This window comes from Lepidochelys kempii, chromosome 2 (genome assembly GCF_965140285.1).
Source record: "Lepidochelys kempii isolate rLepKem1 chromosome 2, rLepKem1.hap1, whole genome shotgun sequence".
Taxonomy (NCBI): Eukaryota; Metazoa; Chordata; order Testudines; family Cheloniidae; genus Lepidochelys; species Lepidochelys kempii.
In genome coordinates this window covers 266296234-266321810 of record NC_136381.1, presented here as the reverse complement: position 1 = coordinate 266321810, position 25577 = coordinate 266296234, and the positions used below count along the sequence as shown (strand labels likewise).

At 52.3% G+C, this 25577-nt stretch overlaps 2 protein-coding genes across 6 annotated transcripts in view; one reads left to right on the top strand and one right to left on the bottom strand.

The window, feature by feature from the left end:
• The window catches only part of KIF9 (kinesin family member 9), a 44180-nt gene extending 28623 nt beyond the window's left edge, over positions 1-15557 (top strand). For 4 of the 5 annotated variants that reach the window (XM_073334868.2, XM_073334867.2, XM_073334866.2 and 1 more), the window contains 4 exons: positions 1134-1313; positions 3157-3272; positions 10074-10178; positions 11936-15557. In XM_073334868.2, the coding sequence (XP_073190969.1) occupies positions 1134-1313; positions 3157-3272; positions 10074-10178; positions 11936-12043 (509 nt within the window). In that variant the 3' untranslated portion in view covers positions 12044-15557. Of the gene's footprint in view, positions 1-1133; positions 1314-3156; positions 3273-10073; positions 10824-11935 lie in introns of all 5 variants that reach the window. The other variant, XR_012157667.1, reaches the window with a different exon arrangement.
• LOC140906191 (tubulin beta-4B chain) overlaps positions 14413-25577 on the bottom strand; it is a 61424-nt gene continuing 50259 nt past the window's right edge. Inside the window, exons 4-9 of the mRNA XM_073329685.2 lie at positions 24398-24493; positions 23875-23936; positions 21475-21616; positions 20433-20508; positions 18376-18517; positions 14413-14842 (exon numbers count right to left, since the gene is read on the bottom strand). Of these exons, the coding sequence (XP_073185786.1) occupies positions 14610-14842; positions 18376-18517; positions 20433-20508; positions 21475-21616; positions 23875-23936; positions 24398-24493 (751 nt within the window). The 3' untranslated portion in view covers positions 14413-14609. The remainder of the gene's footprint in view (positions 14843-18375; positions 18518-20432; positions 20509-21474; positions 21617-23874; positions 23937-24397; positions 24494-25577) is intronic.

Here is a 25577-nt window from a genome sequence, read left to right as displayed (position 1 = left end):
ATACTGCAGAAAAGGATCTGGGGGTTATAGTGGATCACAAATTGAATATGAGTCAACAATGTGATGTAGTTGTGAAAAAGGCTAATATTATTCTGGGGTGTATTAACAGGAGTGTCGTATGTAAGAGGTAATTGTCCTGCTCTACTCAGCACTGGTGAGGCCTCAGCTGGAGAACTGTGTCCAGTTGTGGGTGCCACATTTTAGGAAAGATGTGGACAAATTGGAAAGAATCCATAGGAGAGCAACAAAAATGATAAAAGGTTTAAAAAAAATAAAACTTGTGAGGAAAGGTTAAAAAAAACCTGGGCATGTTTAGTTTGAGGGGGGACCTGATAACAGTCTTCAAATATGTGACGGGCTGTTCTAAAGAGGGTGGGGATCAGTTTTGTTCTCCATGGCCACTGAAAGTAGGACAAGAAGCAATGGGTTTAATCTTCAGCAAGGGAGATTTAGGTAAGATATTAGGAAAATTTTTCTAACTATAAAGACAGTGAAATTCTGGAACAGGCTTCCAAGGGAGGTTGTGGAATCCCCATCATTGGTGGTTTTTAAGAACTGGTTGAACAAATGCCTGTCATGGATGGTCTAGATTTATTTGGTTGTGCCTCAGCTCAGGGGACTGGACTTGACGACCTCTCGAGGTCCCTTCCAGCCCAACATTTCTCGGATTCTATGGAACTATGAGCAAGGGGAGAGGTTTTTAATGTGGGAGGTAGCTGGATGCTAACGGTCTCTGGGGGGTGACCAGTTTATCTCCAATGTCTTGCCTTAACATGCCAGTCCTGCTCTCAGTGACATCAGTGAGAGTTTTGCAATAGGAACAATGTATGCAAGCCCTAAGTGATACCTTCACACAGTCTGTCTTGCAAGAGTTAGCAGGGCAACCTAATCGGCCCACTCTTAGTCATGTACCTCTTGGATTAGGGAGGTATCATAGAAGATTAGGGTTGGAAGAGGAACTGAGATCTCAGCTAGTTCAGGAGTTCAGTAACCACTCCATCCCTATGCCACTGGGGGTAGAACAGTGTATCTAAAGAAATGTCAGCTGTGTGGTCAACCTCCATGTATGATCCCTGGTCTTTGGCACTCTCCTTCCACTCATGAGAACCTGTCATGTCCTTCTCACCCTGCAGGGGAGTATGTGAATGAGGAAGGACAGATCATAATTGATGAGGAGGAATTTTTACTGGTCATGAAACTTAAGGATCTGAAGAAACAGTACAGGTCTGATTTCGATGAACTGCGGGACCTGAAAGCAGAAGTCCAGTACTGTCAGCATCTGGTGGATCAGTGCCGCAACAGACTAATCTCAGGTATTCATGTTGCTGGCCAGAGGTTTGGAAATGGCATGCACTTTCGCTGGTGAATTTGACAGCACTCAGATCTCTAAGCCCTGCATTGTGCTCACAGAACAGATGGGCATATATTTAAATGACATCATTTGCCCTGCAAAATTGGAAGCCTCTAAAATTCAGGTTTCAGAGTAACAGCCGTGTTAGTCTGTATTTGCAAAAAGAAAAGGAGTACTTGTGGCATCTTAGAGACTAACCAATTTATTTGAGCATAAGCTTTCGTGAGCTACAGCTCACTTCATCGGATGCATCCTTGAGTCCCAGTGACCCTGTAATGTGGTTTTGTTAATCACCATTGCAGCTCTATTTTATATATATTACTCAATTTCTAATGAGACACGTAGCTCCTACAGATTCTGTTCCTTCCATGTTAACACAGTTGCTTCTGGATCAGATGCCGAGCTGCAACTAGTAAGCATTGAATTCAGTGGGGCCAGGATTTCACCCATCGTTTTGTTTGACACAGAGACTTGTGGTGCAAGCACAGCACTGGGCCAAGGCTTGAGCCAGGTGCTTCAATTTTTGCACCTTTCCGAAGCCCATAAGAGTTCAGTGTGCCTCAAGTCCCAGTGTTGCAGGATGTGGCATGGTATCTGGGGGCATTGGTCCACACATTTTAGCATGCACCTCCTCACTGGTACCCTCCTCACTCGGATGACGCTTGTTTCTGGTATGAGTTAACTCGGACATATATGCAGCACCCCACTGAGGCACCCAGTTTGGGCCTGGGTCTATGCTTGGGGCCTGGATTTGACCAGTATGTTTGATGACATTAGATGTATCAAAGTGCTCAGCATTTGGAAACTGTGCAATGCTCTGTTTTCTACAAACATGCCGGGGCACAAGCTTGCATCTCTCAGGAGCAGCCCACACTGAAACAACTGCCTTGTGTTATTCAGGTAAGTACACATAGGGCCAATTCCTAACCACGCAGAAGGTTTTGCCATTGGCTTAAGTGGGATCAGGATTTGGCCCATATTTGGAGCTGCCGATGTCTATGTTAATTTGAATGTGCAAACAACGATGTGACCGTTCGTATGAATGCACTTGGTGTTTTCATGGAATGCGGAGGTGACTCGTTCGGACCAGGGTATAAAGTCAGTGGTGTTACAGTCATGGCAGCAGTGCCTAGGAAAAGCAGGGCTCTGGTTTGGCTTTCTTCATTCTTCCATACTTTCCAGGACACAAAACAAACACAGGACATTCCTGGGGGTTACTGTGCTTCTCAGGGCTTAATTCCCTCAGATTAGGCCCTGAGGCAGAGCATGCCAGAGGAATGAGGCTTTAGAGACGTGTGCCTGGGAAATGCATATTATTAGAAATAAGAGCAAGTTCCAGCCGCGCTGCTCTGCCTCTTGTGAATTCTCAGTTGCTATTATGGGATGGCAAGGGGCTATGATGCTCATTTAGCACTGGAGGCGAAGTCCGACCAAAAATGTGCTGACTGGTTAAAATTGCTTCTTCCAAATTTCCAAATGTCAGATTGAAAACTGTTCTCATCTCTAGCACTGTGTAAGAAGAGCGACCTCTAGAGGCCACTCAGATAGTTCTAATCTCCACGTTCCCTATAGCTGTCACAGGGGGCAGAGACTGTGCCTGCTTCCCATTTAAAGGTGGAGGAATATGACCAGGCCCTAAACAGCATATTTCAACTGATGGCACCATTCGGGTCACTAACTATGGTACAGATTTAGACTATTGTGAAGGTGCATATCTAGTCATTGTGCAGCGTGCCAGGAAAAATACAAACCTGGCCCCCTTTGTTACCACAGCCCTGGTTATTGTCCCCTACTTTGTCTTACAGAATTTGAAATCTGGTACAATGAGTCCTTCCTTATCCCTGAGGATGTGCAGGAAGCTATAAAGCCTGGAGGCAAAATCAGACCTGGAATGATTCCCATGAACAGAGTCCTGTCTCTGGTGAGTTGTGCTGGGGAGTCCTGCCTTCCCTCCCTGCTTGACAGCGGTGTGTCATACTGTCGTCACAGGGACTACCAGTCCTGGTCGGAGGAGGGAGGTTTGCAGCTCTGGCCCTTTTTGGGGTCAGTGAGGTGTAGCACTGGGACACCAGCCGGGGGAAGCAGATGGCAGCTACTGGCACATGTCTTGTTTTTGTGGTATTGTTTTCTCTTGTTCATGGTCACACTAACAAAACATCTATTGATCCAAGTGCATGACCATCTGCTTGATGTCAACAATCAGGCGAGTGGTCAAGGCGGCACAGGGAGTAACTGAGGGGTTGTTTCTAGTGTCTATCATCAACTAAATTAAGAACATAAGAACGGCCATACTGGGTCAGACCAAAGGTCCATCTAGCCCAGTATCCTGTCTGCTGACAGTGGCCAATGCCAGGTGCCCCAGAGGTCATCATCAAGTGATCCATCCCGTGTCGCCCATTTCCAGCTTCTGGCAAACAGAGGTTTGGGACACCATCCCTGCCCATCTTAGCTAATAGCTATTGATGGACCTATTCTCCATGAACTTATTTAGTTCTTTTTTGAACGCTGTTAGTGTCTTGGCCTTCACAACATCCTCTGGCAAGGAGTGCCACAGGTTGACCATGTCTTGTGTGAAGAAATACTTCCTTTTGTGTGTTTTAAACCTGCTGCCGATTAATTTCATTGGGTGACCCCTAGTTCTTGAATTGTCATGTCTCCACCTACTGGCCATTGCCACTTAGCCAGACCGCTGTAGAGAGATGCAATCCCTGAACTTTTCTCCTGCCTGAGCATGGGCAGTTCTCCTAACTGTTCTCATTCTCCAACCCTTTTCTCATTAGTGTTGCTCTCCTCTGAATGCTCTCTCCAGGCTTCTTCTTTTTTTTAAAATGTGGGATTCAAAACTATAATGCTGTTTGACATTGACTTGGTGCCACCAATCCCAGAGAAGCTCAAAACACATCTCATCCTATACACATACAGTACCACTGAAATGCAGCTACCTCTGGGGTATACCATGACAGCTGAGACCAAACAGTATTGAGAAGGGTGGAGTTACTTTGTATTACATATTTGCATTCTCCCTGTTTAACCCTTGCAGATCCTGACCATAGCAAGGGGATCTGGCGGGTTTACTGTTTTAGAAGAAAAATTGAAAAGGAATTATTTTGCCACCAAATGTACCCTTATTTGGAATATAAAGCTCAGAGTTAAGCGCTACCTCCCAAACTGCTCTAGAAAGACACATTAGAGTGTTTTTCAAGGGCAGTCGTGGTAGGCACCTTCCCTCCCTATTGAATTACTCCACCTCCAGAGTATAAAGAGCAGGTATAAAGTGAGGGCGAATGAAACAGGTTTGTTATTAGTTATCGTTGAACTACAGACAAATACTTATACAAGGATCATGATAGATTTAAAAAAATAAAAATAGGTGTTAACTCTGTCCAGAAGAGCCCAAAGGGGATAAACACTCAGAGTGAATGCGCCTATTGAAGTCACTGGCAAAACTCCCATGATGCCAATGGGACTAGATTTCACTGTTCACATATACAAGAAGACACATCAAAAGTAACTTCTGTTAGAAGTAACGTAACTCTGTCTAGTTCTAGGACTATTCAGAAGTTGGACCAACCTCATCTCACCTAGTCTTGGTTTACCCGGTCTCTAGGCTTCTCTTCTAACACCTCTTAAAGGAGAAAACCAGCTAAGGTCATGCAGCCTAGAGTCAGAATTCAGATGTCCTGGCTTCTCCTGTGCTGTTTACCAGTCCCAAACACCTCCTTGAAGTGTGTTTTCTAGCTCTGGGCTCCCAACTTTGAATCAAAACCTTTCCCCACACAGGCGTCCTGAGTGGTTTCCAACCTTGGACTATTTGTCCTCCTTACGAGTCGAGCCCAAAAGGTGTGTAGAATGTGCCTTGCAGCTCCCTCTGACTTTGGATGCTACAGGTTTACATCACAAGGATGCCTCTATTAATACAACCCGGTGCAGCAGTTGCTTTGCTTTTTCTTTTGTAAGGCATTGCGTTATTCTTTTCTATTCAGCAAGCCCCAGCTCTGTCTCTGGGAGCATCACCCAGGCCTGTGCCCTTTGGTTTATAGTGGGGTATTTGATCATTTCATCCTGCTTTGAACCATTTTGCATTTGTCTGTATTGAATTTTAATTTAATGATTGCAACCCATTGCGGCAATGCCCTGGAGTGCCCCGTTCTGGGCAAGCATGCTTCTGCAGCACTCTACGGGCCTGTGTTTCCCTCACAGATTAGGGTTTCCAGATTTGGATTACACCAGGATTATCTGCATTTATGCCCAACCCAAGTTTCTTTATTGGTACAGGGTCACCTTATCCCTCCCCCAAACAGGAGGATTTACGTTCTTCTAAAACCCAGCGTCTAAGGACAACAGCAGTCTCTCCTCCTTACAGTTCTCCCTGTTCACCCATTCTCAGGGCTCACTCCATGGAGACAAGCTGAATCTCTAGCCCAGGATTCAAACACAGTCCTTCAATATTATAGGTCCTGCCACCTTTTCCCAGCTGGTGCCTTTTCAGGGCTCTGGCCCTGGAGACAAGCTTCTTCTCTAGCCCAGAACTCCAGGTGCTTCTTACCAGGCTCAGCATCTTCCTCTCTTCTCCAAACACTCTCCTTACTCTTGTGCTTGGAGGGTTTGGCTGGCAGGCAGCCCTCACCCCTGCTGCTGTGTCCCTCTTGATAAGGCAGAGCTGCTTTCCCTTTAGCCCAGTTGGGCAGGTGATAATCAGTCACAGGTGCACTAGCCTCCCCTGCTCCCTTTTAAAGGGCCAGTCACCCTCTGACATTCATACTGTAGATTTTAGCCCATTCTCCATCCAATTTCTGACCCCTCCCATCTTTATATTGTTCATGAACTTGACTTCCATGTTCTCCAAGCCGTTCATGAGAAGACAGAATATATCCCTGAGAGTGCTCACTTGAGACCTGACCCAGCACTCTCCCAATCACTGTCAGATTTGGGTATCCTTCAAACGCACGTTTCTCTTCATTGTCCTTATGCCCTCCATGCTGGCGTGCTGGACAAGTGCTGGGAGGAGAGATTAGAAGGTGGGCATTAAAGGAGAGGGCTGTTCAGATAAACACATAGGTGGGTGTCTGTCCGCCAGATCCAGTGAGTCAAAACCCACCATGCACATGTGGCATTAGACTTTAGACTGGGCAGATTAGTCCTTTTTCTGCTCCAAGAAGCCCCATGTCGTTCTTCCAGCCTGCCGCAGAGAACAGGTTGTCCTGGATGCAGATATCGATAGAGCACAGCCATGAGAAGATGCGGAGTTGCTCCTTGCCTACACCGGCTGGTGTGGCCAGCCAACAGAGAAATGATGGAACCTCCTGTCAGAGTCTGACTGGCCGCCTGTAAACTGCCCAGGGTTCCTCATATACCCCAGGCACTGAAAGGGAAAGAGCTCTCTCATCTCCAGTCCATGTCTTTCTCGCCTCTTATAGGGCCCCCAAGATCATACTATCTGAGTGCAGTATCACAGGAGACTAACTTCCATTCATGTGAAGGGCCCAGACTGCCCTTAATTGATAAGAGAATCAACTCTTCCATTTGCTGTCGCAGATACGTCTGCAGCCTCCTGTCTAATCCTTTGTTGTTCATATAGGGCTGGGGCGCATTCACCAGCAGAGCGCCCCCCCGAGGTCAGGACACAGCATTGCAGGGACTTGTCCCACTCTGTCGCCCCCCTTTTGTCAGCTGATCTGTTTCTGCAGTTGTCAGTTCTGGGTAGTTCAGCCTCTGGACTGGTCACAGGTAAACCGCGATCCCATCCCAGCAGCACTGGGTTTACCATGGCGTTGGGCCCAGAAGCAGAAGAGGCCCTGCCCAGCCCGATCGCCCTGCCAGAAAAGCTGCCCCTGTCCCTTCTCCGCCTCTTCCCACCCCTGCTCCGCCACAGCCCCGCCCCCCCCTCCACCCCTTCCCCCTTTCAATTAAGTCACACAAATGAGGGTCATTCTTGTCAGTTGCCAGCTTGTGCAGATCAAGGAGTGACTGGTTCACATTCTTTTCCAAGTACAAGGCACACTCCATTGCTGTCAACCCAGTCTCCCAATCATCACGATCTGGTTTCTTGATGTCCCCTTCTCCCCCTTCCCCCTCCCCGCACTCACGGGGCAGCGAGAAGTGGAGCGACCCGGCCCTGGCCCACTCCGCCCCACCGGCTTGTGCCGTAGGAGCAGTTCCCCTCTGGCCCACAAGCCTGGGGAGGAGATGGAGCGGTGGGGATTGGGGAAGAGGTGGGGGGATGGAAGGGGGTGGGATGAGGAGGAGATGAAGCGGTGGGGAAGGGGCATGGGATGAGGAAGAGAAGGGGATAGGGGAAGCAGGGGCAGTGGGAACAAAAGGGGTGGGGTGGGGAGGAGATGGGGCAGTGGGGAAGGGGCAGGGGATGGGGAAGAGAAGGGGAGGGGGAAGCGGGGGCAGGGGGAAGAGCCAGTGGGGAAGGAAGAGGGTGGGGTGGGAAGGAGATGAGGAAGAGAAGGGGAGGGGGAAGCGGGGGCAGGGGGAGGAGGCAGTGGGGAAGGAAGAGGGTGGGGAGGGGAGGAGATGGGGCAGTGGGGAAGGGGCAGGGGATGGGGAAGAGAAGGGGAGGGGAGGGGGAAGCGGGGGCAGGGGGAAGAGGCAGTGGGGAAGGAAGAGGGTGGGGTGGGGAGGAGATGGGGCAGTGGGGAAGGGGCAGGGGATGGGGAAGAGAAGGGGAGGGGGAAGCGGGGGCAGGGGGAAGAGCCAGTGGGGAAGGAAGAGGGTGGGGTGGGAAGGAGATGGGTAAGAGAAGGGGAGGGGGAAGCGGGGGCAGGGGGAAGAGGCAGTGGGGAAGGAAGAGGGTGGGGAGGGGAGGAGATGGGGCAGTGGGGAAGGGGCAGGGGATGGGGAAGAGAAGAGAAGGGGAGGGGGAAGCGGGGGCAGGGGGAAGAGGCAGTGGGGAAGGAAGAGGGTGGGGTGGGGAGGAGATGGGGCAGTGGGGAAGGGGCAGGGGATGGGGAAGAGAAGGGGAGGGGGAAGCTGGTTTCCAGCCTGTGGCATCCCCTTGGCAGAAGCTGGGGCCCCCCTGTTCAGCAGGCCCATCGAACCCTCACCCTGACAAGCCCCACCTCCCCTGCATCTGTACCACCCCGATGAGCCCCCCCAGACACCCTGCCCTCTGAGCCCCAACCACCTGCACCCCCACCCAAATGAACCCCACCTCCCCTGCACCTAGACCCCACCCCCCCGCTGAGCCCCAAACATCTTCACCTGGATCCCCTGCAGAGTCCCACTGCCCCTGCACCTGGAACCCCCCAATGAGCTTCTGTGCATCCAGATCTCCCACTGAGCCGCCCGCATCCAGACTGCCCCACAGAGAACTCTCTTACCCCACCTGGATCCCCCCACACTAAGTCCCTCTGCACTTGGCTCCTGCTGCCGGGCTGAGCCTGCTCACCCGCGCCTGGTGGGCCTGGCACAGGGGGGCAGGGCCCCAGGGTGTTTCTGGGGCAGGCCTGGCCCTTGCACTATGTCAGGGTCGGGTGCATCCTCACTGCTGAGTCCCTGTCCCAGGGTGGGGTCAGGGGAGGCTGCAGGGTGATCTCCCACCTCCATGCAACCTGTGGCCTGTGCTCCCCACTGCTATGTTGGAGCCTCCACATTTATTTATTGACAAGTAAAATTTGCAGAATTTTAAAATATTGGGCGCAGAATTTTTAATTTTTTGGTGCAGAATCCCCTCAGGAATCTGGGGTGCTGTGCAGCTGTGATGGTGGGACTGTTAGGAAGGTGGTGGGCAGTGGGGAGGTGTATGGGCGGGGAGCGCTACGCGAGCAGCGTGGTATGCAAGGGTGCTGTGCAGTTGTGGTGGGAGGCCAGCCGGGGAGGTCTCTGGGAGGGGTGAGGGCTGGACCTAGAGATCTGTGGTGGAGGTCTCTGTGCAAGGGGGCGCTGGGCATAAGGGCGAGGCACTGGGCAGGGAGGTGGTGGGGTGTGGTGCGGTGCGGGCCTGCCCTCAAGGGGAAGGGGCATGCTGGCAGCACAGGGCTGGGCAGGCCAGTGTGCTTCTGGCAGCTGTAGGTTCATAAATAGTGCCCTCCTGCTGGGCTGCGCAGAGCGGGGCTGCTCCCGCCATGCTGTGCCTCATTGCCCCCAGCCCGCCCTTCACTCTGGAGACTGACCATCCCGCCCCCCTGCACCTTGCCCCATGGGGGCCCACAAATATGTTTGGCCCTGGGCCCACAAAAAGTTAATCCGGCCCTGCATTCCAGGGTAATCCAAGTCTAACTAAAGAATCCAATTACATGTCCAAACAATGAATCTTCTGGCCCTGTTGGGTTATGTTTCATTTCCTTGCTCTACGCCCCTACTCGCAGGCCCTGCACCGCTTCTTCTCTGCTCTTGAGGCAGAGCACAGCCTCTCTGGGCTTTCTCCCTGGAGGCTCTGCTTCTTAGCAGGTTTCCCCTCCCCTTCTCCCAGGGACCTCCCTGATTCTCTCAACCCCTATCTCAGGGCTTTCCACGGGACCCTAAGCTGCTCCCTGGGGTTCCAATCACAGGGTCTCTGACTGTGGTTCCTTGAGCCTTTTCGTTCTGGGGCCCAGGTGTTCACCACAGAGACCTCCACCACAGATCTCTAGGCCCTGCTAACACCTGGCCCCTTAGTCCCACCCCCTCAGGCTGGGATGCAGTTAATTGCTGCACAGGTGGGGCTGGCCCTAATCCCCCTCCAAGGGGCCAGTCACCCTGTGACAGCTGGGTTCTCGCCTTCTCTTCCTCCCAGGATGAAGATGAGCAGGAGCGGTTTGACCGGCTGCAGGGGGAAGTCCTGCCAGCCTGTCCAGATTCCACCTCATTCTACAATGCCAAAATGAAGACTGATCAGAAGGTAGCGTGAGTCGGTGCCGGGCCGCAAGCGGGTTTGTCAGCACCTGCTGGTAGTGCAAACCTGTGCCAGGATTTTCTGTTGGGGGTAAACGCCCCCTGTGCGCAGCATGGGGCATCGGCAATACCCTCTGAAACAGCCCCTGTTCAGTTATACAGCACAAGGAGCTGTTTGCAGCCCCGTTCACCGCTCCCTCTCCCACCCCGGGGGCTGGCGCTTGGTGGTCGTATGCTACAGGATGAACTCTGAATTTCTTCCCATCACCTCAGCTAATGACTCTAAGGGCCAGAGCCTCAGCCAGTGTCAATGGCTGTGACAAGAGTGGCGCTACACTGATTTACCCCAGCTGAGGATCCGGCCACCGTGGCTTGGTCTGTAGTGCTCTGGCACTGCTATGGGGCAGTCTCATAATAAAGAGACACTCAGGACTTCCCCTCCCATGCTTGGCAGGGGCTGGGAGCGCCAGGCAGTAGGATGCTCTCAGCAAGTTACTGTGGACGTTGATTCTTGCTGTGACTTTTAACAAAGCTTGGGAAGGAACTCAGGATGTAGCTGCTCTCTGGCTCAGCGGGGAAATTCTGTATATTCAGCTCTGTGCTGGGGAGCAACTAGGAAACCTGGTGAAAACATGATGCCTGGCGTAATCAGGTGGGGCATATCCTACAGTCAATCACAGTGCGTTCTCACCAGGGCAGCTAAGGCAGTGGGGACAGAGAACCTGGGCTCTGCAACCAGATCCACTTGCTTAATATTGTAGCAAATGCGCACAATACGAGGTGCTTACACAAGGCACAATTAGCCTGTGGAACTGATTGTCACAAGATATCACTGAGGCCAAGAGCTTAGCAAGATTCAAAAAAGGACTGTATCTATATGGGTAATTGTCATAGGGTGGCTGGTCACCCCGTGTCTGGAACAGGTACAGCTCCCTTGTGCCAGAGCATGTGCTCCCGGCTAGCCAAAAGCAGGAGGCAGGAGCGAGGGGGCTATAAAGGATCAGAGGGAGTTCAGTGAGGGCACAGCTAGAAAGGGAATTGCAGAGTGAAGCTGCAGGAAGAGAGGGTCTCATGCAGGGAGTTGGGGCCAGGCAAAATAACCTTTGGGAGAAGGCAAAGAAGACAAGCCCAGCCCTGCATCTGCTCAGGCAGCAGGAAGGGGCAGTACCTCGGGGAGGAGGGGCCGTGCCCAGCTTAAGGTGGGGGTGGAAGATTTGTTTTTGTGGTTGCGTTTTACAACTTTGTGTTAATAAAGAAACCAAACCCCAAGAAGGGCTGTGATTGGCTGAGAGGCTGTGTGGAGTTTGTTTAAGGAGCCCTGGAGAAGGGGAAACTGGGGCAGAGCACGGCAGAGGCACCCCTGGCCCCAAGGGCTACTTGGGTGGTGGTCACCATGTTACAGTAATGGCCACATCCAGGCTTACAGTAGTAAGGATTCTAAACCAAACACCCCCAAACCAACCTTCAGCTGATGGGGGTAAGGAGAAAACTGACCCTGGGGACAGGTTATCCTATAACTGCCCACTAGTGGGTTTTTTGCCCCTTCTTTGGAATCAGGTGGGACGGGCCTGTGTTGGAGATGGGTTACTGGACTAGGAGGGGCTCTGGCAGTTCCCATGTTCCCAATGAGGACAACTTTTCCAAATAAGCGTGACACGGGCGAAAGTAACGTTGTGCCGGCTCCGATAACCATCTCTGCATCTAAACTATAGGCCTGAAGACCTGGTGCCATTTTAATAACTAGATCTTGTTTTCTATTATCAGCACAAGTACTTTAGAGCCATGGCCGCCCTCCAGCAAATGCACAAGAAACCTGGACTCATCACAGCTACGGTGAAGAACAAACCCCCAGCGGTGCTCCATGTCATATAGCAGGTGCAGGACAGAGCCATTTGCGTTGTGTTCTATACAAGGAAACGAACCAAACTGACCTCAGAAAACGGGTCAGCATTGATTTCCATGAGAGACTTACCAAAAAATAAAGCTGGGCTCGTGACAAATGGCTTTGGCTGGCTAGAATGAAGGTTAGTGCTGGCTACAGTAGAGTCGTCAGCGCCCAGAGAGGAAGATAAAATACACGTTCGTTAATTGAACCAGGAGAACTTGTTTCCCTGACTCTGAAAAGTGCAACGCCTTGGCAGGGCAGGTGTGTGCATGTTACCGGTGAGCTGCAGAGGAAAGAAAACCGAGCTTGTGCCTCTTCGCGACAGGTGAAAAGACCTGAAGGGTGGTTCTCTTTCTCGTATGTTTTACTGTTAGAAATACCAGGAGTGTCCAGGCCAGGCCCCTGGTGGGGTGGCCTCCTTTGGAGGACCCAGAGAATTCACAGCTTCTGAAACATCAGAATCTTACCCGCCACTCCAGCCCCTTGATGCCAGATAAAGTGGCCAGAATGGCACATAGGGGCTCTCAGCATCTGTCTACACTGCACATTAAGCCCGGGTCTGTGGGACCTGGGCTTATGGACCTGGTGTTTCCAAGCCTGTGCTTGAGTAGCCACGCTGCATTGCAAGCCTGGATTTACGGTTACTGGACCGGGTCTCCCAGACGTGCTGATGCGTCCATACTGCGCTACGCAGGCCTTCTGACTCAGGTCTGCGGCTTGAGCTGTGTCCACGCTGCATAATGACAGGGCTGGGACCCAAGTCACAGCAGCACACGGGCTCTGCTAGCAGGGGCCTAGGAGCCGAGTGCCTGCTGACCCGAGTCAGACTGATTGCGGGGGCGGGGAAGTGGGGCTTGAGCTCAAACCTGAGTCAGAGCCCGGGCTTAGTGTACAGTGCAGACACCCTAAAAGCCCTCGATCCAGCCAATGGAGAATTCTTGTCCAAGAACGGAAGAAGGCAGCCACAGGTGGTCCTATGAGGACCCCCTTCCTCTTGAGGGCACACTATTAAGAGAATAGAAAGAGACAAAACCTAACAACCTAGTGATGCTGGGGCACCTTCAGCCAGTACTAGGCAGCTGGTCAGGTATCATGTTGGGCCAGGGTTTTAAACAACCATCTTTTCACCTTGTGCACAATTGCTTCTTGGTACAGCTGGTTCTAGAGATAGTTCTGGAGCCTACTTTCAGCTTAGTGCTAAATACATAACAGCCAGTCTGGGTCAGACCAAGGGTCCATCTAGCCCAGTATCCTGTCTTCCGACAGTGGCCAGTGCCCGGTGCCCCAGAGGGAATGAACAGGACTGGTCATCATCAAGGGATCCATCCCCTGTCGCCCATTCCCAGCTTCTGGCAAACAGAGGCTAGGGACACCATCCCTGCCCACCCTGGAGAATAGCCATTGATGGACCTCTCCTCCATGAACTTATCTAGTTCTTTTTTGAACCCTGTTATAGTCTAGGACTTCACAACATCAAATAACAGGGTCCTTGTAAAACCTGCAGGATGCCGCTCTGTCAGATGCCCCAATGGGGTTTGCCCTTCCTGTCCCCAAACATTGCCTATGCAATGTGTCCAAGCCTTTAGCCTGGTTAAGGAACATCTGAGGTCCTGTCTACAGGCCAAATTGCAAGCACGTTGTAACTGCGTCTCCTGCCTGGCTGTACAAGTGCAGATGAGTCAGGTCTTTACTAGTGTGTAGTCTTCTCCCTGAATAAATCTGCTCGGGTTTTGTTCAGCCCTCTAATTACCTGCTCAATCCCTCTGCTTTGTAACCCTGTCTGTTCGTAGCTTCAGCTTCCTCTCTGGTTTCCCAGGGACCAGATTAGGGACCAAAACCTGTTCCCCTTCGTCATGTAGGGTGGCTCCCCCTCTATGGAAGGTGCTAGGATTTGGCTTTAGCTCGAAGCTAAGGAGAAGGACCCACACCCTAGATCTCTCAGAGCCTTGTGTCACTATCCCAAAGTGAGTGAGATCTTCCGAGGCAAGGTGTGTCCAGGTGGTATGTTTATAGGCTTTCTTGGTGGCCTTGCCACATGCCCTCTGTCCTCCAGAAGCAAAGGCATGATTCCTCTATGACTCCCCTTTGCTCCAGGGGCATACCAACTTGCTGCTAATCCAAACCAACAGTAAATAACTACCCCTGCAATGCTGGCTCAGCTGTGCTGGCTGGCCCTGTGCTGGGGGGAGCCCTTCCCCTCCCATCACATATTGGGTGGGGTTGGTTCACCCCCTTATACCTCTATGCAATGTCTGGATAGCCTGTGCGGGGGCACGAAGGGGTTCTTGCTCTCCATACCACCCCTGCATGGGCCCACGGACCAAGAGGCAGTCGAGCCCACAGTCTGTTTTCCACACACTCACACTCTACCGGCTGAGAGGCGATTCTATTTGTCTAGTGTTGTGTGTCACAGTATTGATTTACAGCAGCATCCCCCTCAACTCAGAACCACCCCTTTCCCAGAGACCTTGGCACGATCTTTCCTGGAGGTTCTCCGAGCTCTCAGGAGGAAGGCTGACAGCCAGCAGCCTGGAAGTGCCAAAGCAGACAGCGTTATTCTCCCAGCCGGCTGTAATCGTCTGCCACAGAGCAGAGCGTCTCGAAGGCCTGCTGGAAATCCTCCTCCTCGCAGCCATATCGCCAGTACCAGTGGAGGCAGGCGTTGGTCTTGTACATTGCCTCTGCTCTGGCCACCACCTGCTGCAGGAGTTCCGCTGAGCTGCTGTGGTTGGCGCAGACAGTCAGCGAGTGACTCTGACATCCAGGCTCCACGATGTTGAGAGAGGCTGTGGGACGGAAAGTCATCTCTTCACCCGGACGTATTAACCCTTCACAAGCTACGTGTTCCCGAGAGATCTTCTCCCACCCGGAAAGGATTAAAAGGGACATATGGCACCTCCCTCATTCCCGGAGCGGGAAAGCCCTCTGCATTCTAAACACCTAGCCTAGCTAAACTACAGTTCTGGTCTACCACTGTGCAGGTGAGAACTCTTCATAACGCTGGTCTTGCTGCAAAGTGCAGAGCGGAATTATACAAGAGCCTCATTTCCAATAATACGCACATGTGAAATCTTACAAGGCCTTATCCCGCGCCCCTGAAGTAAACAGCCACCACGTGACCGGGTACGAGCCACTCCTCTACCTCCCTCTCATTAAAGCGGGGATCATACTTCCCTCGTTGGAGTGGTGTGATGCTTCATTAATGTGTGTAAAGCAGGGGAGATCCTCACTGGCCCCTAGCACCATCTCAGAGTCGAGGACAGTCCAAGAGGTAACTCAGCATGAACACACCAGTGGTTTTAGCCTCTACTCACTGCTCCTCAGTCGCTATTGGACACGGGCCTCAAGAAGTGTATTGACCGGGGAATTGATTGTGCTGGGCCTGTTTCACATGCTTGGCTAACGTAACAAGGCAAAGGTGTGTGCAGCTTTCCGTTCTCTCCCTTAACCTGGAGTTACTGCTTTTTGTGTCGATATGAAAAATTACAAATAAAAGCCTAATGACCCTACTTCTATGTAAAAAGTGTGCATTTCCCTGCTGGCTCTTCCCAGCATCACACTGAGGGTTGGTCTGTGTTTGTACAGCCCCTAGCACAATGGGCTCCTAGTCCGTAACCAGAGGCTACGGTAACACGACTAATAATGAATACACGGATTCAGAGGTTTCTGCAGCTGTAGTCCCTGCTGCTGGGTCTGCCTTTGTCCATCGGTTTTTGGCAGGCAAACAGCTGAGTCAGAAGGAAGGAGCCTTCCTCCATAAGGGTCACTGCAGCTCCTACCTGTTTTTGCTTTCAGTTTTGCTGCCTTTTCTCCCTCCTTTCCCATTTTGCCCCAATCTCTTCCCACTGTCCCCTCTCTCCTTCATTTCTCCCTTCCAATCCCTCTCACAACTGCATCATTTGGGTGCGAGGGGCTTATGCAAGTTCTAAATGAGGAGGTTTGAGGGTGAGCCAATGAATTTGAGGTCACCTCCCTCCAAATGTGGGTGACTTGACAGTGCTCCTGGTGTCTCCACTCAGCAGGGTCCCTGGATTGGACTAGCGAGGGTGCTGCGGCCAGGCCTGGGCTGCCTTACAGTTATGGGACAAAAGCTCCCACAAAGCCAGCAGCACCAACTAGTTCTGTCAGCCTCTCCCGAGCACCTCACTATGGAATGAACCAAGGATCTGGAGTCCCCACGTTCTTGGGGAAGCTACAGAATGAACTAGAGAGCCCAGCTTCCCCCCAGCTCTGGCGTCAGTGCGAAGAGCTGGAGGGGAGGTGCTGGTGACACTGCTCTCTGGGTCAGTCATGATCAGTGCTTCAGCACAGTGCTGGGGGCACCAGGCAGCTAGAGATCCCTTCCTGCTGAGCCATAAAACAAAGGCCTGAGCCACTCATGGCTATTAACTCTTCAAGCCCCAAGGATGCGTGGATTGAGTGGCCGTGAACTACACTGAGAGACTCCCAAGGAATCTGAGGGCAAGTCTGCACTACAAAATGAAGTTGACTGAAGTTATGTTTCTGTACGATCACCTGCAGTAATGAAATCGCTTTTGCATGTCCACTCTACGCTCCTTGTGTCGGCCCGGGGCACATCCTCCCCAGGAGACTTGCTCCGATTTGACGGTCAGCGTGGGGCACTGCAGGACGGCTTCTGAAAAGCCGCAACGGGATGGTAAGCAACACCATATCTAGAGCAGTGGCGGGCAGGCACCACCCCCGCAGCTCCCATTGGCCGGGAATGGGGAACTGTGGCCAATGGGAGCTTTGGGGGCAGTGCCCGCAGAGAGGGGCAGCGTGCGGCACATGTGCCCCCAACCCCCCATGTTGGCCCCTTCCAGGAGTGGCATGGGGTCACGGCATACAGGGAGCCTGTCTTAGCCTTGCTGAGCTGCCCATCGAGGTAAGTGCTGCCCAGCGTGAGGCTGCACCCCAGCCCCCAGCCCTGAGCCCCCCCCTGGAGCCAGCACCCCAATTCCCCTCCTGAACCCCAACCCCCTGCCCCAGCCCAGTGAAAGTGAGTGAGGATGCGGGAGAGCAAGCGAGGGAGAGAGGAGGGGGTGGAGTGAGCGGGGCGGGGCTTTGGGGAAGGGGCGCGCTAGATCTTAAATTCAAAAAGTGAAATTGGACGTAAAAAGGTTGGAGACCACTGATCTAAAGTGACACTGTGTCAACCTAACTACAATGACCAAAGCGCTACACCTCTTGCAGAGGTGGAGTTAAGTCAGCGTAGTGGGCGAGTTACGGCGGCGGGAGTGACATTTGAGTGTAGACGCTTACAGAGTTAGGTTGATGTAAGCTGCCTTGTATCGACCTAACGCTGTAGTGTAGACGAAGCGATATTCCGCTTCTCCTTCCTGCCTCAGCTCGCTCCGACCCTATATTGCCCACCCCATGTCACTCGCTGCCCCCTCCCTCCCCACCAAATCAGAGCTCTCTCACATCTCTATCCCTCACCTCCACCCTTCCACCTGCAGGGACCCTTCCCCTCACTGCCAGCGTCCTCCCACTGCCCTTCGTCTGAGCCCCTGCTGAAACCTGCTTCCCTGGGCTGGCTTCTAGCCACTTGGACACTGGCCAATCCTCAAGGATCAAATAGCCCCTGGCTCCCTTAGAACGAGTAGGGATGTTAACTCCAGCTTGGCTCATTTACATTCTGCCTTCCAACAAAGCCCCCCCAGCCTTCCACCCAGCTAGGCTGGGCACAGTAGAGATTCTCAGGGTATGTCTCCACCGCAGTGGGCCAGCCGCAGGTGTCTAGTTGCTGTGCAGACAAACCCACAATGACCTCGAGCTGAATTCAGTCCTGGGGTACGTGGAGGCAGCTCCACTGAAGTCAATGCTGCTGCTTCCACCAAGCTTGAATTGGTTCCTCATGTACCAATAGAAAGGATGGTCTTGGGGTTAAGGCCTGGGAATCAGGAGACCTGGGCCCAGTTTCTGGCTCTGCCACAGACTTCCTGTCAGACCTTGGGCAAGTCCCTTAATCTCTCTGGGGCTCCCTTCCCTTTCTGTAAAATGGAGAAGAACGGTCCTTCGTTATGCATCTGTCAGAATAAATGAAAGTGAGTTTCTGAGGGGCTCAGATGCTATGGCGGTGGGTGAGATGCAAGTGCTTAGACAAGACCAGCAGTGAGTTCAGTGGACTTGGTGATGTCTATGCAGGTTTTCAGACGCTTCCCCAGCCTGTGACCTTTTCTCCAAAGCAAAGAAAACCTCTCTTGAGCACAAGGAATGTGACACACTCTGGTCTGACCTTTGCAGACTGGCTGCATTTGTCAGCCTGTCCCATATCCCCAGCAGCAATATGCATAGAAGAGGGCCCAGCGAGACTGACCTGTCCAGCAGCTGAGAGGGAAGGGATTCCAAGAAACACAGCGGTAGGCTTGCTTCAACTTCCTCAGCACCGAGTCACGGGACAGAAGAAAGGTGTCCTCTTGGTAGCTGTGGGCTACAGCGAGCACAGAGGTGCTATAATGCTGCAAACAAGGCAAGCTAAGGACAAAGGGCAAAGCAAATCCAGGAATGACCTTCAGAGCTTTCCCCCAGCCAGTGGGGAAGAATTCTCCTTTCCCGGCTTGAACGTTTCCCACCCTAGAGTTGCCAAGGCTGGGATTTGAATCTGCTGGACATTTCGATCACAAATCTAGTTGTATAGGGCAGGGAAGTCAATGGACTCATGGCCTACTGGCTAGAGCAGTGGACTAGGACTCAGGAGACCAGGGTTCTATTCCTGGCTCTGCTGGTGACATTGGGCAAGTCACTTTCCCATTTCTGTGCCTCAGTTTCCCCCGCTATATAATGGGGATGATGATACTGGCCTCCCTTGTTAAGGGCTTGAGATGGATGGATGAACAGTGCTGTATCAAAGCTAGGACGTATTCTTCTCAAATCTAGTTCAGGAACTCCGTGGGGGTCAGATTTCAACTCCTGTCTAAGTGGCTGTGCTTGGGGCCTAGATGTTACTGCAGTAAATATCCCAGACAGCCTGAATAGATCCAACCCCTGCATCATGCAGCACTCCATCACCCTTCCCTGACAGATGGACCTCTCTCTGGGACACTGTGTAAAAGCTGCAAGGCAGGTCGGTGAATGTACCCCATCTCCTCTCCTTGGGCCAGCAGAGGTTGGCAAGTGGCAGAGGAGGCGAGGGAGTAGCTCACACCACTGCAGTGACCCTGACACGTGGGCTTAGTGAGGAACAGTACTGCAAACTCCAAAGCATGGGCCAGGGCTTCCTGCTCACGCCCTGCTGATGGACAGGTGACAGCAGGGACCTGAGGCCTTGAAGGAGGTGGTGGCACGGAAGTTATAACAGAGGGAAGAATAGTGGGGGACCTTTAAGGTTTTATAAAGGCTTTAGAGGATCCCTCTCCAGTGGCACGGGGTGAAGGCTGTGTCCATATCACCACCTGTATGATGGGGACAATAACACTCCTTTCCATCTGGCTTGACCGGCTAGACTCTCAGCTTCTCAGGACCTAGGTGTCTGTACAGTGCCTGGCACAACAGGTCCCCAGCCTTGGCTGGAGCCCTCTAGCTTAGGGGTTCTCAAACTTCATTGCACCATGACCCCCTTTTGACAACAAAAATTGCTACATGACACCATGAGGGGGGACCAAAACCTGAGCCTCAGGCAGGGGGGCCAGGGTCAAAGCCAGAGTCCCACTGCTCTTGGCAGGGGGGCCAACATCGAATCCCAAGGAATTCAGTCCTAGGTGGGGGGGCTGTAACCTGAGCCCCCCACACACTCAGGGCTGAAGCCCTGGGCTTTGGCCCCAGGCAGTGGGGCTCGGGCTTCGTCCCTGGGGCCCAGCAAGGCTAATACCAGCACTTGGTAACCCCATTAAAATGGGGTCGCGATGCACTTTGGGGTCCCGACACAGTTTGAGAACCACTGCTTTAGCTGGTATCCATAATACAGACAATAGGCATGGGAGGGACAAGCTCACACCTCTATCTTCTCAGCAGATCAGATTTTTAAAGAGACCAGTCCCACAGGCAAACTTCTGGGTGCCCAGAGGTCCCATCCTGAACTGCATTTAAATCTAGACATTTCCAAATGTATTTCAAGGCAGATGAACAGAGGTAGGTAGGGGACGTCCCTGTAGTTAGCTGGGAAGTTTTGGAATGTGTAATCTTGATGACCCTGTATCTCAGCTTGAAGGTTGCAAGGAATAAACTAGAAGACAACTGGTTTCGCTTTCTCTTTTCTCCCGGCCCCAGCCAAGGTGCATAGAACACTCCTACAGGGCTTTCCAAGGGCCCTTTGGCTCAAGTCAGAGGCAGGTAAAGGGGAACTTGTCTATCTGGTTGATGTTCTCTCCCCTTCCTCCACCCGAGTCCCCAGTTCAGGCACATTTGGAAGACGCAGCGCTTGTGGAGAAAGGATACGGGCCGTCCTGCGTGAGACGCACGCGGCAACGAATGCACAACGGACGATGCCAGGCTGTCCCAAAATACTGTCCCCCTGGGAAATGAGAAACAAACCAAATTCACCAGGAGCTACGGCGAAAACTAACATGTCTGTTTCACTAAAAACGAGGGGGCAGAGCCTGGGCTTAGTTTGACTAAGGTAAGTCCAAGGAAAAAAGCACAAACAGCTGCATCAGTGCAATGTTACGGTAACACCAAAGCATCAGGGAGTGCAGCAATGGGAACGCTCCCGCATTGGATGGGTCTCAGTCCCCTCTCGCACAATCAAGCAAGCCACCCAACAGGTACCACGGAGGCGGAAACGTTTCCAATGGCCGTGTGCTGGGTGCGCAGACACCAAGGGTGGAATGCACCTGTGTAATCACGCAAAGAAGAACTTTAGTTTTTGCATTTAATTTCCAAACAAAGGGGAGATAAAAGTGGCCCAAGCCCATTAGAAATTAAGTGGGACCCCACTCAGCTTTGACCTCACTAAAATGACATGGGGAAAACAAGCAGACCCCCCATGTCATTGACAACGACAGGGTGAGGGAGGGTCAGGGTCAAATCATTGCCACTTTCATTCCCTGACTGGTGAAAGGCATTTTCTGCCAGGCTGTATTAGCAGGGCAGCGGTGCATCTGCAGTCTCGCCAGCCCCAAGTGAGTGGGGAGTCAGACTATGTCTACACTACAGCGTATGGCGGCAGAACTTACATAGCTCAGGGGTGTGAATACCCGCCCTCCCCCCCGGGCAACACAAGTTACAGCGACATAAGCGCTGGTGTGGACAGTACTCAAAAGCTCTCCCCTCGCCATAGCTACTGCCTCTCGCAGAGGTGGCTTCTGGTTGGAAGGAAGTTTGTACGGTGCAGATGGAGGGAAATGTGAAATAACCTGGGAGGACCTACTGAAAAAAATTAGTTCTCTTGTTTTCCCATCACAGCATCTACCTAGCCCTCCATCCATGAAGTATCCAAGCACCTTCCACATAAAACCAATTGCAAGGGCAAAGTCCCTACACACCAGCTCCTGTACCGCCGCCGAGGCTATGGAAAAGCACCGTCCCACAGTAACAGTCTCTGCGCTCGACCTCCTTCCGCAGACTCTCCATCGTCCTTTCTAGGAGGTTCTTCTCGCTGGCTGAGTGCAGGCCATGGTATCCTGTCAACATTAAACCATTTGGAGGCCAAGGTGAGCTCACCTCAGCCATCAGTGCTCAGACAGCTTCTGGGGTCACGCGACGTAAGGATTTTTTTTAATGATTCAACACCTCATTCATCTCTGCATTAAAGGCATATCGTCTATATCTGAATCCTTGTGCGTGTCACTGTGTCTAAACTAATCTCAGCAGAGCAACAGCTGCTTCCAGTGCAGGATGAGTGAAGGCCAGACAGTGCAAACACACCACTTCAGGCTACACCAGGAGTTTACACACTGGGGTGCACTGGCCCCAGGATCAGGGGAGCCTAAAACCACCCTGGCCTCCCACCCCTATTGCCATGCACCAAGCAACACTCAGTGCGAGTGGATGGATTTATTTCAACACGCTCAGGAGGCTGAGCTCCAGCTACCTCCTAGCGTGGTGAATCCAGATCCCGTGTGCACGCATCAAGAGCATCTGCTCTACCGTGGCCAGGCCGCTCCAGGGGCAGATCAGAAGACTGTCCCTCCCAAAACCCAGGTCTGCCAGTATCAGGATGCAGAGGAACTACTGGAACACGAGCAGGGAAGGGGCTAGCTTTGACTGCGTATCTGTAGGTGGAGGTGAGTGGGGCAAGGGGCCTGAAAGCCCAGTAAGGAGGCTTGCCATTCAAAAAAACCCAAAACACAGCTCTATAAATTATGGGCTAGAGAGGAGAAGCAACCTCCAAGGAGGGAGAGGAAGGGCTGCTTTGTCTGTGGGCTGAAAAGGGCCTTTTTATTACTGTTTGTGATGGATGTGGGCATGTTGAGATATTTTTGATGCCTGTGTGCGCCTCGGTTTCCCTCTGGGCTTTGCATTGCCATGCACTGAGTGTAAAAGGAAGGGATGAAGGGTTGACTGAGCAGCCTGGTTGGAAACCAGAGTCATAACAAACGGAACAAAATCGGCACAGGTGAATGGAGGATCCAAAGGGTGAATGGAGGATCCAACAGCCAGGACAATCACACTTCGCGACCACAGCCAAGAAGAAGCAGATTCTCCCCCCGCGCATCCCCACAAGAAGCAGAGCAAAGCCCCCCCCCCCCCCCCCCATACACACACACACAAGCGGGAGAACAAAGGGGGGAAATAGTGTCAGGTGACCACGTAAAAAGCTGAGCTCACAGAGATACCGCACGCACAGCAGGAAATGGAGACAAAACAGAGAGAAAGAGACAGGGCCAAAATGGATTTTGCAGCAGCTTGCCTGGAAGAGCCCTGATGCTGCCTTAGCTTCTCTCGGCTGACCTAAGGACTTTCAGATTCTGTAGGCCAGGTGACTAACACACTGTTACCTGGTTCTGAAAAGGCTGCCTGATGTCCCTGCAAATACTCATTGGGAGCATGGAAGGGGAACAGGGCAAGCCTGCTGCTGGAGTCTGGCTTTGCTGGAGGGAGCCATGGAGACAGACATGGTTGGCTGGCACCTGAAGGCCCAGTTTTGGAGTCCTGGAAGTCACAGGCTGGGGCCTAGACTGGACCTTGTGGATCTGTGACCTTATTAAAGCCAAACAGTGCTACATGCTGGCGAATACAAACTAAGGAAAAAGACGTCCTAGTAACAGACATTGGGACATCACTGGAGCAGTGCTAATTGCTATCCACGGAATATCTTACTCGTCTTGTTTTGCTGATGGAGGATGTGGGCTGACTGTCATTTTATCAGAGAGCCAAAGGAGCATTTCCATTAGCTAGCAGTAGTATTAAGGTTTTTACAGCCTTATAATAGAATATCCGGGTTGGAAGGAACCTCAGGAGGTCATCTAGTCCAACCCCCTGCTCAAAGCAGGACCGATCCCCAACTAAATCATCATAACATGTAGGAACGCCAGTCATGGACCAAGACCCCATTGTGGTAGGCACCATACAAACCGAACAAGACGACAGTCCCTGACAAAAGGAGCTCACAACTGAAGTACAAGACAAGAGATTGACACAGACAGGTGGACATGGGAGTACAAGGAAGCAGCGAGACAAGACTGATAGGCTGTGGTCTTGCACACCAGCAGCCGAATCTGATCAGTTATAACGAGAGAGGAGCAGCTTTCCTTGCCATTGCTTCCAGCAGAGCACAATGGCGCATGTATGTTGCAGCCGCAGGCGTGAGGGGGGAGCTGCCTTAGGAAGCAGGTGGCTCAGAGCTGCACTGCAGATACGTATTTTTTTCAAACCTTGATGGACTTCTTCCACACCCAGAAACATTTCAGCGAGGGGGAACTGAAAGATGGACTCTTACCATAAGCCCAGTTGTTGCCTCTTCCTCGCTTCCCCACGATAAGATTGGTCTCCCTGAAAGAGCTGGGAGAGGAGTTAGGATCTAGTCTGTGCGGAGGACAATCACACTGAGCCTTTCACACACGACTCTTGAGCAGTTTTACCAACTTGACAAGGGGAAGTCTAGAAGATTCTCTTGGGAGGCAGGGGGAAGCAAACAGAGGCCTAGACTTCTCTCGGCCCCTTGCCCCAGGGATGTACGAGGGGTGTGTGTGTGTGTATGTATGTGTACGCAAGATGCAACCCAGCTCCTTGCAACCTCTGTGCTCCCACCAGGCACACATAATCCTATAGGGGGCAGGAAAGACCAGGGAGGAGTAAGCCCGTGCAGTCAGCGCACTGGGAGGTATTGCACCAGGGACTACTGATTTGATTTATTTAGTGTACCAGTTAATTATTGTATATGGCACCTAGTACCAGGGCAGCCGTGCGCTGGGACTTCAGCCTGGGTTTCAAACGAATGAGACAAGCCACTGTTTTCTTACCCTCTCCTGACTCGTTTCTGCAGCTTCCTCACCACTTTGGGTTCACTGTCCACACAGATAGCACTTAGCTTTCCATCGGGGGAGCAAAACGGATATCTGAAAAGGACACGAGCTGTGTGTATGGGGAGCCCTCTTCCCTGAAACCTGATCTGGACTCCACCTAGCAGGGTGCTCAGCACAGGAGTTCAAGAGCGTCCATTCCTGAAGGTGACTTGGTAAATACACTGCAAGTGGACTCCCAACAACTCTGATCCCCACAGCAAATCCTTTCTGAACTCAGGGAACAGTCCTGCCCTGCCCTGGGAAGATGGGCTGGATGACCTACTCTATCTTCTCCATTTCTCTTTTCTAGGTAGCTGTTACTTCTCAGTTACTCCTGAGGGCATTCTGTGCCAAACAATTAAAAATTCTGCACCAAAAAAATAAAAATTCTGCAAAGTTCTGCAAATTTTATTTGTCAAATAAATATTTAGGCTCCAGCATGGCATTGGGGAGCACCGGCCACTGGCTGCACAGAGGTGGGAGATCACGGTACAGCTCCCGCCCTGGGACATGGACTCAGTGGTGAGGCTGCACCCAACCATGACACAGCACAAGGACTGGGCCTGCCCCAGAAACACCCCAGGCCCCTACCCCTCCTTGCCAGTTGTACCAGGTGTGGGCAGACAGGCTCAGCAAGGCAGGATCCAAGTGTGGAGGGGCTTAGTGTGCTGGATCCAGGTTTGGGTTGAGAGGGTCCTGTGTGGGGCAATCTGGGTGCGGGCAGCTCAGTGGGGGATCCGGGTGTGGGGGTGATCTGGATGCACAGGGCCTTGGTGGGGGGTTCTGGGTGCAATGGAAATGGGACTCTGCAGCGGGTCCTGGTGAAGGTGGTTGGGGCTCAGTGGGAGGTGGTCTGGGTGTGAGGGGGATAGAGCTTGGCAGGGGGGTCTGGGTGTGTGGGAGCTCAGTGGGGGGTCCAGATGCTGGGGGAGGGAGGCTCAGTGGGGTGGGGATCCAGGTGCAGCTGGTTGGGGGTCGGTGGGGTGGGGATCCAGGTGAGGGTGCCTTGTCAGGGTGGTTGAAATGTAGGGGGAGTGGGGCTCATGGGGGGGGGGTTCTGAGTGCAGGGGGCTGAGGCTTGGTGGAAGAGTCTGGGTATGACAGGACTGGATGCATGGGAGTTGGGTGGATGGGGGTA